This window comes from Enoplosus armatus, chromosome 19 (genome assembly GCF_043641665.1).
Source record: "Enoplosus armatus isolate fEnoArm2 chromosome 19, fEnoArm2.hap1, whole genome shotgun sequence".
NCBI classification, from domain to species: Eukaryota; Metazoa; Chordata; class Actinopteri; order Centrarchiformes; family Enoplosidae; genus Enoplosus; species Enoplosus armatus.
The window spans coordinates 15,978,215-15,998,565 of record NC_092198.1 but is presented as its reverse complement, the minus strand read 5'-3'; the positions used below and the strand labels follow the sequence as shown (position 1 = coordinate 15,998,565).

The window sequence follows — 20,351 nt, the reverse complement described above, 5'->3', positions numbered from 1 at the left end:
CTAATGACTTTTGTAATAATTCATAGTGAGCTTGGCTTTCGTGCCGGCCATTATTTTTGCCAGGAATAGATGGGATATTTTTAAGTGGATTTCCCAGTGATATGTCATTTTTGAGCTGGAAGGCTCTTGGACCAACAGAAACCTCTGCCAACACAGATGGCCATGTTTGTGCTTTTGTTTCTGATATTTTGACAAAATGCAGCATGAATGAAATGCTGTACAGCTGCTGTCTTGGACGTAGTGAAGAATTCTCCAACCAGTAAATGAACAGCATAATTAATAACCTCTAAAATCAGTCTGATGTAACAGCAGAATTTAAGGGAATCTGTAGGCAACTTCCTGAAATATCTTGTTAAAAGGGGCCGAAACATAACCTCTTTCCAGTCTCATTAGCGTTGGTAATAAAGTTTTCATGTGCTTTTTGGTGGAGGCATTGTTATTAAAAGTGCCTTACCACAGCATGAATGGAAAAGTTCCAGCCATGGCTGACCCCAGTAGAGCAGTAATAGCTGATACTTTTGGGTGCTAGAGTAAATTACTTTGCAATTTCCTCATTTTATTTCCCACGTGATTTCTGGTTTACATGTTGTGTTACATGATGGGAAGGAGGCGTATTAAGTTAAGGAGGTATTTTGGATCAATGGTTTACACTTGCATTGATTTCATGGGCTTACTTACAGTACTGTGTTGTTGTAGAGGTTTGCATCGGTTACAACTGATCTGTATTTGTGGGACCTTCAAAACTATTGGAACATTTTAATTTTCCAGTCAATGTATGACCTGACATAGTGGTGAATACTGTTTGAAAGGGTTTTCTGCCATATTGCAGTTGATTTCAGTGGCATTATTTGAAGGCATGTCATGCCAGAAGAAAACAGAAATAAATACTTTTAAGAAATTGATTCTTTAATACATCAAATCGTGAGTTGAAGCACAAATTAACTCTGTGCCACAAGGAAAAGGAGTCTGTTTATAGGTTTGATTTATTTTTGTACTGTAACCAAGGGAGCATGTCACACATGGCACATACAGTGTGTCTTCCAGACTTATACGTTTCAGCTTACAAGGAGCACTTACATCCTGGATTAGGATGAGTAGATACACAAGAATGGGATAATAAAGTGGCGTTGCAACCAGTCATTCAGATCTCTGTGAAAAGACTCAGCAGGAAGGTACTCGTTGCGTTATAAGCTAGGCTGATTTTCTATAACTGTCTTCTCAGAGCAGCAAAAGCTTTGATGTTCAGGTATAAACAGAGGACACGTGGATTCCTTTTAGTAGGTCTTGTGAAGATAAACAGACACACTTGGAAAACAAGTCGATAAATTTAAGCTGCATTTGTCAAGATGAAAAACTGACGCAATTTTCAAAATGTGTGATGTTTCCTGTGAAACCTGTTCTCCTATTGTTCTGATGGGGAGTGAATCCCCATGCAACTCCTACCTGCTGTCCTGACCTGTCCTGACCAGTCCTGTCCTATCCTGTCCTGTCCTGTCCTGTCCTGTCCTGTCCGTCATGCCCTTGGCTGCCTTGGCCCATCTGAGACAGTCACACAGAGACCTGTCACGCAGATGTCCTCCTGAAAGACAGAGGGCGCTGTCTGCCTCCCCCGTCAGTCTCTGTGTGCCTCTGTCCCCCGCTCAACCCGGCTTTGGCTCTGTTAACCCTCTTCTCTTCTCCCCTCCTCTCTCTCGCGGCACCAGGCGCGGCTCCCCTCCTGTTCATCTACCCTAAGCATTGCTGAGGTACTCCTGCATGGGTTCTAATGCATCATTACGGCCGTCATCATGGCATCGGTTTCCCTCTCTAACCGCACTTCTTACTTCCTGCCTGGCATGATTGCTTCCGCCCTAAACTTCCTATCCTTTCCCTTTGTGTGTGTGTGCTGTCCCGCCTGCTGCCCTCCTGCTGTCTCTCCGTGGTTTTCTACACAATACCCACAATCCTTTCTGTTCCTCCTCTCTGTTTTTGTGTGGATGTGGTCTTGTTGTGTTTTTCCTCTGATTTTGTCTTGTAGTAAAATGTCCTGTTGCCCCCATTCTGGCACACGCACTGTATCTAACCCCCGCCTCGTTTCCACACTCCACTCGCACACCCTCCAAAATAAACAAGCCTCCATCACTTGGCATATTCCTCAACTGCGTTTCAACCTCAGAATTGAAGTTGAAAGATGCTTGAATTATGTATTTGAATGAAAGTGATATTGCTTGCACAAACAATGCGTTTCTCTCCCTCCGTGTACACACCTCAGTTCCTTTAAACACTCACACACACAGCAGCTTGTAACAGAGAAAAGAGACTCGGTAAATGTGCCGTGAGCCTTCTCCAGTGCTTGTTACTCTGGTCAGGGCCCAAGGACTCTGATCTGTAAGTGATAAAGACATGGCCTCAGTGCAAGGGCGTGGAAGAGTGCTGACACTTGTCCAATGTGATGTCGGAATCCATTGATTACCTGTAATTGCACAGTAATGAAATCTGGAAAAGAGTTTGGAAGCAGACTTAAAAAACATAATGTCCACCTCAAAGGTGGTGGGAGGTAATTTCTTATCACATATGTTTTGAGGTAATTTATCTCCCTTTTTTTAAGTAGAAAATGTGCAAAAATAACTGTAATGCAATTACTGTCCTGTGTGGATTACTGTAGACGCATTACTCGAAATATTTTTCAGGCCAATATTTTTAGCTGACTATATCTTTTCACATACATTGGTATTGCCATGTATGTCAGCCATTAGTAGCAAGAGATTGCAGTACAGAAATGTCAAATAAACTGTAGAGTATGTGTTACTTAATTGTATTTTTCAGCCTTATTTTTCTGATCTCAATTTTAATGTATTTTTGTAGAATTTGTGTTGTTGTGTTGTACTTGTTATTGATATTTGATTAATTTCCAGTGAAGTTCATTTACTGGTATATTCAGTATACAGATTAACTCTCATATATAACTTTTAACTTTCAAATATTAATATTAATATTGGCCTAAAATATCAGGTATTGGTCAAGCTGTATTTTCAGTGCCATCACATGTGTTTTGAAATAACTCATTTTCCTTAGTCTAGATCTAAATCAATATGGCAAAAAAAAGTCCAAGCATTGCCTCTTTTCCAATTACTGTTCTCTAAGCAGTACGATTTAAAGTTCAATACCAATCAGGTCACTGTCACTGGATTGCTGTAGTGCCATCACTTGCAATCTGTACGTCTGTTGCCAGACAGAGGTCTTGGGTATGGCCACAGGTCAAGCATTCACTTGGGTTCACTTCTTAACTTCCACTACACTTGCGCACACACACACACTAATAGAGGGATGTGTGTCCACAGTAGCAGCACTCTACTGGAACTGTTGTCCACTGAACTGGTTCTGTTCTTCATCCATCTTTGGTTTTCTTGTGTTGTTGGTGGTCAGTGTTTTCTAGTGAGTTGTTTGCCACATCTTTTTATTTTCAAATTTTCTTTGATCCGATTGGAGAATGTGTGTCAGGTTAGTACTGGCTTAGTTCTGGCGTGTGTGTGTGTGTGTGTGTGTGTGTGTGTGTGCGCGCTTTTGGTGCGTGTGTGTGCAAAATGACAAGACTATGTGCAACTGTGTTTTAAAAGCACCACTAACTGATATGTTGTGTTGATGCGAGTGGGTGTGCATGCCTGTTGCCTGCACCTGTGTGAGAGTGTGTGTGGCATGAAGGTGAGTGACTATCCTGTGGCTTCCCCCAGGCCTCACGGAGAGAATTCAGGGCTCACCTGGATGAGGTCATCACGCTCAAGTCAAGGTACTCTACCTTGGACCAGGTAAACCCGCTAACCTTCTACCAACCTCTTATCTACCGGCATGCAGGCCACTGGCATCCCACATAGCACCTCACCACACTAGTGACACACACCACCACATGTACACAAGCAGGGAGGCAGCTGAGGAAGAGATGCACACAGAGCACTCAACATTTTAGACCAGATCGCACTGGGCAACCCCTTGCTGTAGCATGTAGCACTGGAACAGGTTAGTTACTTTAGTTCATTATATTTGCTGATACTCCAAGATACTCCAAGAACAACAAATACAATATACACAGCACATGGTGGCTTATGTTAAACTGTAGTGGGAGATAAAAGAGAAACAAACGTTAAAATCCAGAGAAGTCGTCACAGTGCCAAATATCAAAGCAGTGTGATATTGATAGTGTAGACCCCATTTACACGTAGTGTTAACATGTGATCTCTGTCTGGATATCTTAGGCATTGCAATTGGAATGCAAACAGATTGTCCAGACCACTTTTGGAGGTGGTCTGGCTCGCATTGTGATGATCGGATCTCAGCCAGGTATAAATGCAGTCTGTACACCCTTAAAGTCCCTGAAAACATATTTTTATCAATCAGCTCCTGAGCGGGGGGGGGGGGTCGTACATGAACACATCATTTTGTTTTGATTATTTCACATCAGAGATTTCTGTCTGTGCTGTATTTTCAGTGCTCCTCCCACTGATTTGAGGTGATGTGTACTTCCATGCACCCAGAAAGATTGAGCAGTATTTGCATCAAAATGTGACGTCAGCTTTGGGGATGTTTGCCATATAAATGTTGCAGGCTGTGTCGATCAAACCACGCAGTCCTGATGAAACAAGTTTTGTGGTGTTAAACTCCTAATGAATAATACCGTAGGATGATTTTTTTTCACTTAACTTAAGAATATTTAATGTAATAGCGAAATACATTTGAAAACATGTTTGTAGAGGTAAGGTCACCTTTTCCTCCTGTATAAAGCTATAGACGACCCCTACGTAATATCCCTTCCATTGACCTGGAACATGCAGTGTTTGTTCTTCCTACTTTGAATATGGATGTGAGAAACATTGAGATGACAAGAATGCTTATTGATACCAGGTCTCAGTGCAAAGGCCAGTGAGCTGATATAATTATCCAGATGCAGATCGCATGTTAAGACCAGGTGTAAACAGGGTCTTTAGTCTTGATTTGCAAACACAGACACACATTTTACACTTCCCCGTATAACAGATTTCCACAGGGGGAGGTGTGTATTGCGTAGGTCAGAGAGTTAGTGTGGCGATACACATGGCAGTAAAGTGGGCTAAAAACCAAAGTTATACGTGATTCAAAGAAATAAAGCAGCAATTGAGTTGGACATTGCTGCCCCTCTAGAAGTTGCCCTGTGTATCACCACCCATAGTGGTCAGTAACATTCCTCACCATTGCCTCTCTCTCTCTCTCTCTCTCTCTCTCTCTCGATCTCCACCAGCATTCATCCTCTCTCATTCATCACCCATCTGGTCTTTTGATGTGATTTCTGCGTCAGTGGCTGGTGATGTTGTGGTGTTTTGGCAGAGTGTGTGAGTGTATCTGTGTGTATGTACCTGGTCTGAATTTGAGCGCGAGTGTGTGTGTGTGTGTGTGTGTGTGTGTGTGTGTGTGTGTCTGGGTTAACAGATGATCCATGGGGTGGCCATTGGGGAGCCCAAGAGAAACCAAGAGTGCTCCGCAGTCAGTGGAGAGCAGAGGCCTTCACTGAAACACACACTTCCTTGCAGATGTGTCACTTTTTCTCTTCCCCGCTGCCCCCCCCCCCCCCCCCCCCCCCCAGGCTCTTGCCTCCACTCCCCAGGGAGGAGGACTTAGCTCTGGATTGCCACTGTAGCATTTTGTCCTGCCCTCTACCACTCTGTCGCTATCACTCCAGCGTTTTGTCCTCTGCTCCATCCCTCTCCCTCTCTTGCCCCGTCCCGTGGGGTGAGGCGGTTGAAGCCGGTTGAAACGAGCCTCCCTGCCCTGTCACAGCCCTCTCCTCCCCATGGCGGACGGATAAATCTTCCCCCTTTTTGCATAATTTGTCTGACAGCTCCTTTGTTTTGTGCTGAGCTCAGCACCGCGGCGGTTACATCCCATCATTTCCTGGAGCGTCTCCTCAGCCGGCTGGTTATTGGCCCCATTGATTTCCCCCCGGGCAGCTCGCAGCCCCCAGAGCCACGTGTCTCGCTGACCTGGCCATGCTCACTATTCTGTGTCCGTAGACGACACCGCCACCTCCACCCGCTCCCCCTGCCCATTGATCTTCCTGGCAGATCTCCATGACAACCCGCCGTTAGGCTGTTTCCGTGGCGACGACGGGGCTGGCGTGTAGAATGATTAGTGTTTCTGGCATGGAGGCCACTGTTTTTGTTTTTGTTTTGTTTTTTATTTTTGTGTGTGTGTCTGCATTCCCAGCGTACTGCAACGTGCCATTAAGATGAATGAAGGTGTCGTTGTCAAGTACAAATCCTCAGACACACACACACAGATACGTCAACACTGGCTTTATTTCGTTTTTTTGTTTCATTTATTTTTGGGAGTTTCCAAACTGCTAAACCTGTTCTCTTTGTGTTTGTGTGTATGAGGTGCGCGTGTTAACATTTGCATCCCGCACATGAGCTCATTCTCTTCTCTCACTTGGTCAGTCTCTCACCAGTAACGGGGGATTGCAGTGGAGGGTAGATTAGAAATGAGTACGAGAGTGTTTGACAGTCTGCTTTTTTGCCTTCCTCCCCTATACGTCCAACACCCCATTCTGCTTCTGCACTCATTCTCCACATATTGTCCTCACTTCCTAACTCACACCCCCCTCCTGTAGCTTTTCCACTGTGTTCATCTCCATATGCAAAGTGTCTCCCCCCCATGGCTCTCTGATGGTATGATCTTTTCTACTTAGCTATTTTTTGCCATACTGAGGTCTTGTTTTCCACCCGTGTCAGTCTTAGTGTCATCACTCCACACTGCATCAAGGTTTTTAGCTGTTTCTTAGTGAATGGTGACTGTATATTTACTGCATTAACTCCAGCTGCAGGACAGATTATTGATACATTACTATAAAGGCGTATGTGAAACTGGATTAGGAAGCAGAAAACTTGTGATTCTTGTGGTTTGTCTGTGTGTGTAAAGAGACTAGCAAGGTAGTGAGATTGTAATGTAATTGTTCTGCGTTAATCGTGTCATTTGTATTTTAATTTTAGATGTCTTTTGCAGTTCTTTTCTAGCAAGGCACACCTTGTACGAATATGTCCTAGCTGTCGATCGTTAGTTTTCATATGTGCTTTTCAATGTCTGCAAGTTTGATCTGTGTCTTGCTGTAGCTGTATTTAGCTCCCTTAATCCCCACCTTTGTCTTTTTTCTGTCTTTTTTTTTTCTTCATCATACCTCTCCCTCTCTCTATATGAGGGCTGTGCGGTTGTGGCACAAATCTCCTAGCAACCACAGCTGGCGCCATCATGGAAGTCCGCTGGAAAATAGACTGTATACAAAAGAATGTCAGAAATAAAGCTAAAAGAACAGACAGCAGAGTTTAACATGTACCTGCTGCACATGTGGTTCATTTAGGTCAGTTTTAGTAATATGAGGAGTCTGATTTTGTTTTTGTTTTTGTGACATGGTAAACTCGTCCTTCTGGATCTTTTCTCTACTCAAATACAAAGGAGCTGTAGCTTGAGAAGACTAAGCTCAGTTAACCTCAACAAACAGCTACCTTTTGGTATTGTTAGCCAGCTCACAGAGGCGACATTGCTTCTAATAAATGTGTTAGCTATTGCTTAAATCAAAAAGTTCAAGATTTCATTTACCAGGACTGTAATATGCTCTCGGCCAGTCCATCTACTTGACAACACATACACTACTAACTTAAATTTAGAATCAGCATTTGCAGGCTGAAAGTAACGGTTGCAGTTAATTACTAATAATACTGGAGGAAAACTCCGGTGTCGTAACGCAATGTGGAGGAGGCATCATCACTCAATTGGGCTGTGAAAATATAAATGTCAAAGTTCGATCAGTACCCATGTAAACCCATTAATCAAAGATAATGTCATATTTGGAGTACAACAATAAGGCTGGCATTATTCCATGTTTTTTGTCAACAAATCTAAATCTGTTTGCCTCTCAATATGAATTATCTACCCTGTCTCTGGCACTCAGCCCCAGGTCCATTATTTCCTGCTGACTCATTTTTAAAACCGGGTCAAAAAATATGAAAGTAGATTTTTTAAAAAGGGTAAGTAGTTTCCTAAAACACATGGTAACTGTAGTTTTTTCGAAAAATCTACTCAACCAAGAGTAAATAGTCCCCAACAAACAGTCATTTTTGGGGACTATTTTCAGCTGTGGATTAATGCACATTCACTAGTGAGTATTTACAGCAGGAGGATGGTGTATGTGGGATTGACTTAGAAAGAAATTACAGTGTGTGTGTGTGTGTGTGTGTGTGTGTTCATGGTATTGAAGGAAACAGTGCAACAGTGTGTCTCACTGATGTGTTTTTCATACTTTGGTTGGAGCTGTATGGTACAGAGGAATAATCTATATCAAAAATATAGAATATCACCAGCCTTATTGTTTAAGTGTGACCAGATGACCAGATAGTTATCTATAGCATCTAACATCTCAATCCAAAAGGACACTTATGCTTACTTCTAAGCCGAACACAGCACAAACGTTAACCTCTGCAACAGAAATGTTTTTGTGAAAGTTAAGTTAAATAATTAAAAATCAGCTGTTCATCTTCAGTGTTGCCCCAGAGCTCCAGTATGGCTGCCACAGGGTGCATTATGCCACCTGAAAGCCCATTTCGCTTTTCTTTCTCTCTTTTTCTCTCTCTTTCTATCTATCTCAGTTCTCTCCTCGCTGCTCCTCTCCCTTCTCCTGCTAGGGTTGCTTGTCGTAGTGGATGCCTGTCTGTCTGTTTGTCCCTTTCGTCCGTCTGTCCGTCCGTGTGTCTGTCTTGTCTGTCTGTCTGTAGTGTTGTGGTTGCCGGGACAGATGCACTGATGCCTGTGATTCGATGCTTTATCTCCACTAGCTCCAGTGTAGGTTGGAGGGGCTTAAAGATGATCGCAGGAGGACCTTCAGCTCTCGAGTAACTATCCCGCCCCCCACCCCCCACCCCCTTTGCCTTTCCCTCACCCTCCTCCGAGGAGAGCGCAAAACAAACGCCCCGCTCTGTGCCCCCCCTCCCTCCCTCCTCGCTTGCCTAGCTATCTCTCTGGCTCTCGCTCACTCTCTTTCTCTGTATGTCTCTCTATCTGTCTGTCGCCACTGGTCTCTTTCTCGTTCTCAATCTGTCTGTCGTTCACTCTCGTCACGCTGTCTCACTTTTTCTCTGTCCGGCCTGTTAGGATCCTTCCTTTACCCGTCTCCCACGCACACTTTTTTCTGTCTCTCGTTATTCACTTTCTCTGTCTATCTCTCTTCCTCTTCCTCCATCTGTCTGTCTGTCTGTCTATCTCTGTTTCTGTCTCTCCGGTTAACATGCTCTGCTTTCAGTAGCTATGTCTGGTGTGCTGGATGTCTGTTAAGTAGATGCCATCAGGCCGCTCTAGTGGTCTTTGTTGTTTTTGTTCTTTTCTTCCTGTTTTTCCTCCTTTCTGCTATGTCTCGGCTCTGTAGTTTAGTGAAGTCTGTCTAGTCCGTGCTTCCTGTTTTTGTTTGTTTCTTTTCTTTCCGGGCTGTGGGACCACGTCATGCTGATACTCATCCTTCCACCCTCTGTCTCGCTCTCTCTGTCTACCGACCTGTCTTTTTTTCTATCTCTCTGTCTCTCCATCCCTCCTCCTCCACCATCCCACCCACCCTGCCCCACCTCCCATCTCCCACCCTCTCACCTTGGCTGTTTGGTGCCCAGTGGTGTCACAGTATTAGCCTAGTTATGATGGCGGTGAGGGAGGGGAGGAGGGAGAAAAGGGGTGGTTGGGTGGGTAGAGAGACCTTCACCTTCACCATGGGTGTTTTGGTTCTCCATACACCACACACTGCCCACACCCAACTTATGCGATAACGCCAGGTCACAGAGGTTATTGAGATGCAGCAGTTGCAACAAAGGAAAGGAGCACTGTCAGAGAGAGTGAAAGACATGACAGGGCAGACAGAACATGTCTGACAGACAACCAGTCAGTCAACACATCTGAATAAAGGTCGATAGACAGTCGGGCCAGCAAGCACACAGGAGGACAAATGGAGAGCAAAATATTCCACTAAATCAAAATCAAGCCCAACTTACAATTTTCCTTTTTAAAGCAAACAGACACTTAAGTTTAAATAACTGCCCTGAAGTCTGCCCTTTCTACAGACTGTAAAATCTTTGGCATCAGAACTGATTTGGGCAGGATTTATATACTTTCACTGCACCCAGAGCTATATTGGTGTAGGTGTATAAAGGAATACTTATGCTATTATTCTGTGCCAATCTTGTAGCCTGATGAATTGCAGCTTGTGATTCTCCTTCCCTTATTTAGTCGTTCCCCAAGGCTGAGCTTCCTAAGACCATGCTCATACTGTAACACGGCATCTTCTTTATAACAGGCTTTTAAAAGTGCTGTGTAGCATCTGTAACATCAGTGCATCAGTGCTATGTTAGTTTTCTATAAATACCATTAACAAACAGCATGATTACAATATTAAACGGGATGAGGGTGCTGTTCTTCCAGTACAATCGAGCTTGGAGATCTGTGCTGTGTCCCAATTCCATTCAATTTTAAGCAGGTTTTGAGTATGTACTGTTGTATACTCAAAAAGATCAGCATTCCTAAATCTGCTTGATTATAGAGTATAATGTCGATGAACTATATTGACCCACAATGCATTGCACAGAGGACAAAGAAAAAAAAGGTGTTGAAACAGCTCCAGGAACAGAAAACAAAAACTTGAAACACCTTTTCGACGTTGACCAAAACAATTCCAACTCAAAGTCCACTTGCTAGCTTATTGATTTCTTGTAATTGAAATAACAGTATACTACTGTATGACAATTGATATATAGTGCATACTTCACTTCACACTATTAGTATGTTGTATAGAATTAGGACATATTATTTATGGCAGATGTTACTTAACTACCTCCAACATGTCCACCACCACTACCAATGTCCTATTTATGACAGGAAGAAACGGGGTTTATGGGAAATGCTGTCTTTATCTTGAGAAGCACTAACATGAGAAAGAGGCTACTAACTGTCTCCACTATGGTTTCCTCTTCCTGTACTGTTAATTTGGCATAAACAAGACATATTAGTTATAAATAATACCGGCATCACTTTTCATTTAGTTTGTTCTCCATTCGCTCACCGTTAACAACAGTTAGCTGTAGTCTCAAGATGGTTTTGGGAAGCTCAGTCCAGTTTGAACCCACTCTGCTCTCCCACCTTGCCATAGATTACAAGTAGTTAGGCGCTAGTGCAGCTACCACGCAGCATCAGCGATTTCCAAGAGAAATCTGACCGTCCTGCACCACATCTGAACAGCCACTATCTATACTCAACACTACATTTCCACTACATTTGATGTTACACCGTAGCACAGTTAATACATCTGTTATGACCTTTGTGATACAATATTGTCACTCTGTATGTTGTTGCCTTTGTCCATATATATTCCTTTTAGTGCTTCAATCTAGTAGTGATGTGACATGTCAGTGCATTTATCAGTGTGAATACCACCTGTGATAGGATGATGTAGTGTACGGCAAGTGATGGTAATGGTAACGCAGGAGATGCAGCCATCTCCCAACAGCAGGACAAAGTGCACAGTGTAGTGTGACACGGCTCTTGCCAATGCTTCTGACTGTTGTGTAAACAGCTTCTCATCTCAAGCATGTCAAAAGAGCAGCCTGGTTTATCTCAAATTACCACTACCTCTGCTCTCTCTCTCTCTCTCTCTCTCTCTCTCTCTCTCTCTCTTTCTTCTTGCCCTTCGTCTTTCTCGCCCCAATCGCTCTCTCCATCTCTAGGTGCAGTCAAGATGCAGCAGCAAAGAAAATATCCTAAGATCAAGTGAGTATTAAGTTTCCAATTCAAGAGCACTCTCTCTTTTCTGTCATATCTGTATGTCACCGAGTGTGCTCTCAGACGTGCATAAATGAGATTTGAAATGCGCATGTGATGTGACAATGCGAGCATGGTTCGGCTGTGTGTGGCTGCTGTGTTACGTTCGCGGGTCTGTGCGTGTGTGTGTGTGTGTGTGTGTGTGTGTGTGTGTGTGTGTGTGATGTTTTGCCAGAGGTTGTTAAGCCTCATGTTAAGCATCAGAATATGCTGTGGAAGCGTAAGTGTATGTTTAAAGGAGAGAAATTGGGTCAAGGGAAATCAAAGCACAGCGCCTATTCTTCGCTGTGAGGCAGAGGGGGAGAGGGGGAGAGTAAGGCAGAGAGAGATAAAGAGAGAGAGAGCAGATTACATATTAGTTACACCTTGCTTTGTTCCTTTTACCTTTGGAATTATTAGAGAGGTATTATTAGACAAACATGGCTGTTATCGAGCACTTCTATCATCCAGCTGGGTTCCACAGCTTCTGCAAACAAATAGGACCATTTCTTGCCAATCCCTCCTCGTGCTGTTTAAATTGTCTTATTGCACATATATACAGTACGTACATGCACTGAAAAAATACATCATGTTAATCCAGTTATCTTGGTGACAGTGATGTGGAAACACATTAGATTACACGCGCTTTATTTATGTAACTATGTTTTTGATGTGTGCATGTCATATCCTGAGTTTTGGAATTTGACCTTTCACTGCTGCAGCTGCAAACCCACTGCGCTCAGATCAGTCTGAATTTCTCTGTACATTTTCTTTGGCTCTCGAGCCAAAATAAAATTCTTAAAATACAGTTTTTGTCTCCAGAGATAGTTGAGTGGTTCAGTTTCCTGCCTTTGGAGCCACATAGATGCCTCCACTGTCTCGGGATTGAGTCCCAGCAGAGCTCTCTCTTCTCTCCCTCCTCTCTATCTTCCTCTTCAACTTTCAAACTGTCTAAATAAAGAATTAAAATGCTAAGAAGGGTGAGTGGACTCAAGTTTTTCTGATTAAGGTTGAGCTATGTCTGAAATCACTCCCTTTTCTCTTCCAAGTGCACTATATTTACAGGACACCATTTTATGTCAGTGTCCAAATTCTATGTGTAAATGTATACATAAATACAGAGCATGTGCAGTAGCTGCAGCTAAAAATCTTTTTTTTATGAAATTTCTTTTATGAAAATAACAAAAATAGGACACCACGCACCAGTGACAACAATTCATAAGTGTCAATTTAGTGCTCACTATAAAGTTAACTATTGAATATATTGGCTGATATTAAGTTTTTGCAGATGTTTTTGTCGCATATGTCTGCCGATAAGTGGCAACAAATTGCAGTACAGAAAAAGCAAAGATATTTTTGAGGTAATTTGGAAGCAATCTTGGTCATAACAGCGATCAGATCTGTCTGTCTGTCTCTCTCTCTCTCTCTCTCTCTCTCTCTCTCCAACCCAACCGGTCAAAGCAGATGACCGCCCACCAAAAGTCTGGTCCTGCTCGAGGTTTCTGCCTCTTAAAAGGAAGTTTTTCCTTGCCATTGTCACCAAAGTGCTTGCTCATGGTGGGAACTGTTGGGTCTCTGTCATGAGATGACTTTTGTTGTGATTTGGTGCTATATGAATAAAATTGAATTGAATTGAACAGTTTTGTTTAAAATATGAATATCAGCCAATATATTGTTTTTTTTAAATCCAATATGGGTCAGGCTCTATGCCGTAGTAAGTGTTCAGTATGCAGTGTTGTGTTATTTCGGAGAGAGCATAGGTCTACGAACGTTCTACTGTTCCTGTTTTGTGCTTTGGTTGAATTTTGTGACAACCATGTCATGACAGTGTCTGTCATGCCGCACGTCTTCCCAGGTCACAGTGCAGTGGACATCACCAAGGTGGCCCGGAGGCACCGCATGTCCCCCTTCCCCCTCACCTCTATGGACAAGGCCTTCATCACTGTGCTGGAGATGACCGCCGTCCTGGGCACTGAGATCATCAACTACAGAGGTGAGGAGGACAGATGTTTGGTTCCCTTTAAACTTCCCATGCTGCCCAGTAAAGAGAGATGTGCAGCAAATCTTCTTCACACCCTCTTAAATGTGTCCTTAAATTTGTCAGTCTGTCTCCTTGACATCTCCAATTTACCTTCCTGTAATGTTCGCTGACCTCAGCCGCTGTGCGTGCTGGGATGTTGAGGTGTCACACCTTTCACATCAATGTAGCAACATGCCCTCGCTAAGTTCACATGACAGCATTTAAACACTCCCCGTCCACAACTGGACACCTCACTGAATCAGCAGTCTCTGTCTGCATGCCACGCTGTCAGTCACACAGACAATCAAATGCACACACACACACACACACACACACACACACACACACACACACACACACACACACACACACACACACACACACACACACACGTACTTGGCTACAAGGGCACGTACATAACAAACAAACCTTTCCTAATGAACAAAAATTATATATATGTGTGTGTGTGTGTGTGTGTGTGTGTGTGTGTTATATGCTTATATGCAATACTGAGCCTTTTTTATAGTGCCCCTGCATGTCAGTTTAACTAACTCGAGGTTATTACAGGTTTTATTTCTCTTTAACTTTTATTTTGGTTTTGCTTATACAGTTACAATTTTGTTCATAAACTGATATAAAGAGATGCATAGTAGATATAACACATTGTTTTCATTTATTTGTTTACCGTAAAGCTGCTACAATTGATATTTTCATGTTTTCTATATAGAAATATATATTTTATAGGATTAAATGACGTGAATGTATGTGACAGGGGGCGCACTTAGTCACAAACCCACAAAGAATTATGACCTGACTCTGCAGCTTCCCTCAGGAGTGTTTCAGTGTCTTTCAGCTGATTGTTTTGGTTTTATGGCCCCCGAACTTTACTGTTTTGGTTCACTGTCATCACTCTTATCAGGGTCATTTTCAGACACAGCAGGCAGCTGTTTTACCCAAATATAATAAGTTGCAAAAATGTTGTCATGTTTCATTCGTTCTACTTAACTCCAGTTAGGTTGCGGTTAAAAACCTGCCCACCAGAGGGCAGTGTCAGCTCTCTTCTCATGTGGCATAGCCAACTGTTTACCAGAATGTTTATAGCACTTGTAGTGTAGTTTGTGGAGGCTGAATTACTGACTTCCAGTATAACCAGGTTCTCATTATGCAGTCAGTTTGCTCCTTGACTTGTGCTCATTGTTTCTAATTATTTATGTCATTTGTAAGTTTACATTTGTTGGGTATAGTTTAGATTGAGATATCTGTATTTTTCTTTGTGTTTTTCCAGACCATATTTGGAGGATTCTGTGCCCTGAATATCAATAAGTAAACATTTAGAAGGAAATCAATAGCTCAGGTCTCCTCGTTAATGTGTCCTGACCGACACGCAGGAGTGAATACTGCTGCAACCCTCCAGACTAGCCCTCATTACTTTTACTCCTGAACAAGTCCAAGTGAATGATAATGTTTTAACAACGTAAAAGGTGATTATATGTCAATGGTGTGTTTACAGCTTGTTCCCATGGCCACCAAGTAGCCAAGAAAATCTGTTCATTTAAAAAGTGCAAGGTTTAGAAAGTGAGACAGATTCACATTCATTTTTTGTCTTTGTGGTCACATGTTTAAGTTGCAGGTTCATTTTAAACTTTCGTTTTTTATAATAATTTACCCTGATATCATAATGTTTAATACATGTTTTAAATGCATCTTTGTAGTTGAAGTTGTATTTGCATGTCTAAACAGACACAGAAGTTAGTGTAGCACCTGTGGGTCTGGTCAGTCTTCTGGCAGGGTGGCCTCAGCACCAGCGGAGGGTGACCCAGAGCCAGGCTGAGGGCCAGTAGGGGAAAACATACGCTCTTTAATTCATCTCCAGTGGGGTAGCGAGGATTGGGGGCAATAATGGCCTGCTGCGCACACGACTTCTAGATCAATGATGGTAGAAGGGACACTAGTTTTTCCTGATGAAAAGTGATGTTTCGTGTTCTTGGAGATGGGAGGGCCCTGCAGGATTTGCAGGGGCACAACTGGGATCAGGAGGAGAGGAAGATGGGATATGAGAGATGAAATACTTAGAGAGACAACAGCTGGAGCAGCTCCCCTGCTGAATTTAGAGAGGAGAGAGTCTGCTCATAGTGTGTTGATGGGAGTATAGGTTGTATTTATATCATGAGTGAGGAATCATAAATTGAGTTTTTATAGAGCTAGGCTAGCTGTTTCCCCCCCGTTTCCAGTCTTTGTGCTATGCTAAGCTAAGCTTCATATTTACACTACAGACACAAGAGTGGCATCATTCTTCTCATCTAACACTCAGCAAGAATGTAAAACATGTCAAAATATTTCTTTAATTCCTATCTATCTATACGCCAGAATAAGTACACAGGTACAGGTGCACATGCATGCTTATGTTTATGTCACACTTTCACCGTCTTCTAACATTTCAGATTGTTTCTAGTAGCAGATTATTTGGCTGAGGGCGACGTCACAATGCCCCCTGATTATGTAACCCTTTTAAAACTTGGACCCACTGTAAGTGATGTTTTGCCAAGCATCAACTCAAACACATATTTTGCTTCGGCAACAAGACATCACCTCTGTTCTATTTTTATGCACATCTCAGCTTCAACACATGGTTTTAACAAGCCGTTTAAATAGCAGCTTGGAATCAGTGGCGGCTGTGAAAATCCACCAGAATATCTTAAATGAAATGCGTCTGAAACAAGGATGTAAGGGTAGGACACGTACAACAAGCATGTGTGTATTATTCTACCACTGAGATGCATTATTTACAGCAGCTCCTTATGACTGTCATCTAGTAAGCTGATGTGTGTATGCATGTGTGTGGGTGTCTGTATGTGTTCATGCATATTTTTTTCCCCCCTTCAACTCATTGATATCAAAGCTTAGATCTTCATATTAACACCCACATAATCATAGCATAAAGGCTCTGAGAAATGCTATATATAGCCACACAGCAGCTTAAGGTATTTTAGTGCCAGGATTTTTCTCTTCCACCCACTCTCCCTCTGTCTTTTTCTGTCGTTCTTTCCTTCCCTCACTCTCTCTGAGCTATTGTTTCTGTGCAGTCTCTGTTCTTCCTACACAGATGTTTCCTGAGTGTTTTTGAGTTGTCTGGCTGGTGGAAGTGGTTAAGGAATTTAGATAGGGACACTTGCAAGCCTCCACTTGATGTATGTGAATCAGTAAAGCAGAAATAGAAAAGGAGAGAGTGTGTGTGTGTGTGTGTGTGTGTGTGTGTGTGTGTGTGTGTGTGTGTGTGTGTGTGTGTGTGTGTGTGTGTGTGTGTGTCTGTGTGTGCTGGTCAGGTGGTGAGTCATGCACAGAGATCCTGATGCACGGTGTCACACTATGTCTTCCTTTAAAACACACACACACACACACACATATATATATATATACACACCTCACATATGCCCTTCTATATCTATATTTATATCTATCATCCGAGTCAGATGCACCGTCTCCCTCACCCTCCCCACTTCTGTCTGTCTTTCTCTCTCCAGCCGTCGCTCTCTCCCTCCGCCACCCTTCGCCCAGCTTCTCCTCATACCCATGTTCTTCCTCTTCTCCCACAGATGGGATGGGTCGAGTCCTGGCTCAGGACGTTTATGCCAAAGACAACCTGCCACCCTTCCCTGCTTCTGTCAAGGATGGTTATGCTGTGAGAGGTAAGTACCATACATTATGGCAGGTGATTTAAAATGTGTTCGTGTCCTGTCCGTCTCAGATCAGAGTTGGAATTATTATTATATTATTATTTGTTTGGCATTAGAGTCAGTTTTGCTGAAACAATGTAGAAAAGTGTTGATGTTAAAAGCTGTGAAACATCAGTTTAAATATATAAACTAATATTCAGACCTCAAAAACCATGTAATTGTAAAAGAAATGGGAACTGTTTCAAAGGTACATGTGGCCACACATTCACACAAATAGTACGTAGAACATGCTCATGTGGTACAATGATTGTTCCCTGGAGCTGAAATAGAAAAGACAATGTTTAATCCAACACTGGACATTTTGTAGCTCTTTTTATTGTGTTTTTATCTTGAGGAGCAATTATGGAGCACAGCGGAAGCCCTGCAGCCAGTTGCACCAGCTGTTTGTGAGCTCAGATTTAGTTCACTAAGTGGAGATTTACACATCATTAGATTAAAATGGGTTCCAACAAACCAACTAGGTCTAACGTAGAGATTTGTTGTTACTAGTGACTGAATTAACATTAACTTGCTCATGAATCGTTTGAAGAGCAAAAGAGGTCCACACGTCTGACCTGACACTTGTTCATTTACATTTCATAAAAATAATACAATATACCTCAAATTACAAAACGTAACTATGCTCATAACATATGCTATGCTATGCTATGCTATGCTAAAATGACCAAATAATGTTGTTTAGATTGCATAACCAGATATTTGCCACTCATTCTAAACTGCATGAATACTACTGATTTTGAAACACACACATTTATCACATTTATATGTTTGCACATCAGATTTTTACGAAGAATTGGCAATTAAGTTTAGTATATTGTTTGTCATTTTTGGAAGATGTGTTACCACTGATGCTACACTTGCAATTTACATAGTTGATTGCTTTTGATTGGTGCTGCAGATGTTTCCCAGAAACTGCTTTACACATTGCTCCTCTGTATTAGTTAAGATGTCCCTTAAAAGTTAATGGTTCAACCCAATTTAGCAAATTACTAGTTTGAAACTAGCTAGTAGGTACAAAGAACATAGGAAGGCCTTTACACACAAACTTAGTGATGGATTTACAAGTCGCTGGTGCAACCCAATCCAGTTTACCATTATTTCATTTCTTGGGCCTCACCTTCAGCCCCCACGAGACTGTCTATCCATAGAGTCACTGTTTTGCTTTCAGAGAAAGTTGCAGAACTAACGAGGCCAGTGTGTCTTTCCTCTTGTACAAATGACCTGATTGTCCTAGTTAGAGATGGGGGATAGGACACTGGGCCAGTGGAGAACTGCCTCAGGAGCTATGTCAGGGCTTCTTCTGCCGGGGTGAACTGGAGGGAGATTGCATTGTGGGACATGGGCTGTCCTCCATAAATGCCAGGTGGAGAACGAGTGGCAAGAGATATGGGATTTACCTTGTTACCTTGTTACCATGTTACCTTGTTCAGAAAGATGGGTTTCAAAGAGTTTCTTTCAGTTTTCTAGGTAAGATCCAGGCAAGGTTTGTTGACTTTTTTGGTCAAGAAATCAGCATTGTGTAAAGCATTGAAGGCCCTGTTAACCTGGAGAGCAGGGTGGCAGCTTGTTGGCTCCAGGCTGCTCAAAGACTTTTGCATGTAACATCTGCTGTTGGCTCTTGCTGATGGAGTAGGAGGAGCAGAACACCACAGGTCTCTCTGGGTTTTATGCATCTGTCTTGAGGGCCTGGAGCCTGCCGAGGCATTCATGTGCAGATATTAGGGCCTAGACTGGTGGGTGTTGAACGAGCCAATAACCCATCTCCAGAGCCAGTGCGTATTTTTGCTCTTTTACCAACCTGCAACATCCACCTTTTGCTGTCCCTGGAGGTTATAAAAACCCAAAAGCTGAATGAATTAGTCTCGGTTAGGCTGCTAAATGGATTCAGGGAAGTGCTTCAAAGGTCACAAGTTCCCTCTACTGACGTGAAATGAAGGAATGTCAGGAGCATAGTGCAGTTTAGACAGGTAGGAGTTAAAAACCATGTATGCAGTTGGCGTTAATGCCAAGAACTGCAAAGTTATGGAGCTGACACTTCATAAAAGGTCAGGGAACATGCAGGGAAAGATAGAGCATGGAGTCCGAGTGACAAACAGCGTCAGTGCTGGCCAGATCACAAAAACGAGAAAACACGGCTTTGTTTTTAACTCGACAACAGATGTTTTCATCCAGTGTGGTTTTTCAAGTGATTCACAGGGAAAAAAGTGACTTTTTTTTTAAATAACTAGTAGGGAAGCTTTTAATCCTTTAGTTAAGATTACATGTTAAACCATGAAATTAAAGTTTTTCACTCACCAAGGACATGATGCAATGTCAAAGGGTATTTTAAAGAGTGTCTTGTGATGATCTTCATTCTTGATCCTGTGTGTTTGCTCGAACAGTAAGGGTGTGTCTGAATTTTCTGTTTCCCCTTTGGCTCAAGTCAGCTATTTTGGCTGTCGAAGAGATGTTCTCTGTACACCTCAGGGTGGAGGGCATGATTTTAAGTGCTTATGGCCTGCATGGTTCAGCATTATAAAAGAAGAGGCTTCAACTGTATGATTGATGATCTGCGAAATACTGTGTATGTCTGTTTAACTAAAGAACATCAAATGTCAGTGTTCCTCTCTCTCCTGCTCTTCCTGTTTGTTCGTTCTGTAGCCCACTGAAATAAAATGACGCAACTAAATGACACACTCCTACACACACACACACACACACACACACACACACACACACACACACACACGTTTTCAACTGCGCACATGTGTAATGCTATTAAATCTTTCTTTTAT

At 42.6% G+C, this 20,351-nt stretch overlaps 1 protein-coding gene across 2 annotated transcripts in view; it reads left to right on the top strand.

Annotated features, from left to right (window-relative positions):
• gphnb (gephyrin b) overlaps positions 1–20,351 on the top strand; it is an 89,310-nt gene that overhangs the window by 62,143 nt on the left and 6,816 nt on the right. Inside the window, exons 11-15 of one of the 2 annotated variants that reach the window (XM_070925391.1) lie at positions 855–858; positions 8,835–8,885; positions 11,751–11,793; positions 13,679–13,816; positions 17,437–17,529. In XM_070925391.1, coding sequence (XP_070781492.1) covers positions 855–858; positions 8,835–8,885; positions 11,751–11,793; positions 13,679–13,816; positions 17,437–17,529 — 329 coding nt within the window. The remainder of the gene's footprint in view (positions 1–854; positions 859–8,834; positions 8,886–11,750; positions 11,794–13,678; positions 13,817–17,436; positions 17,530–20,351) is intronic. The other variant, XM_070925392.1, reaches the window with a different exon arrangement.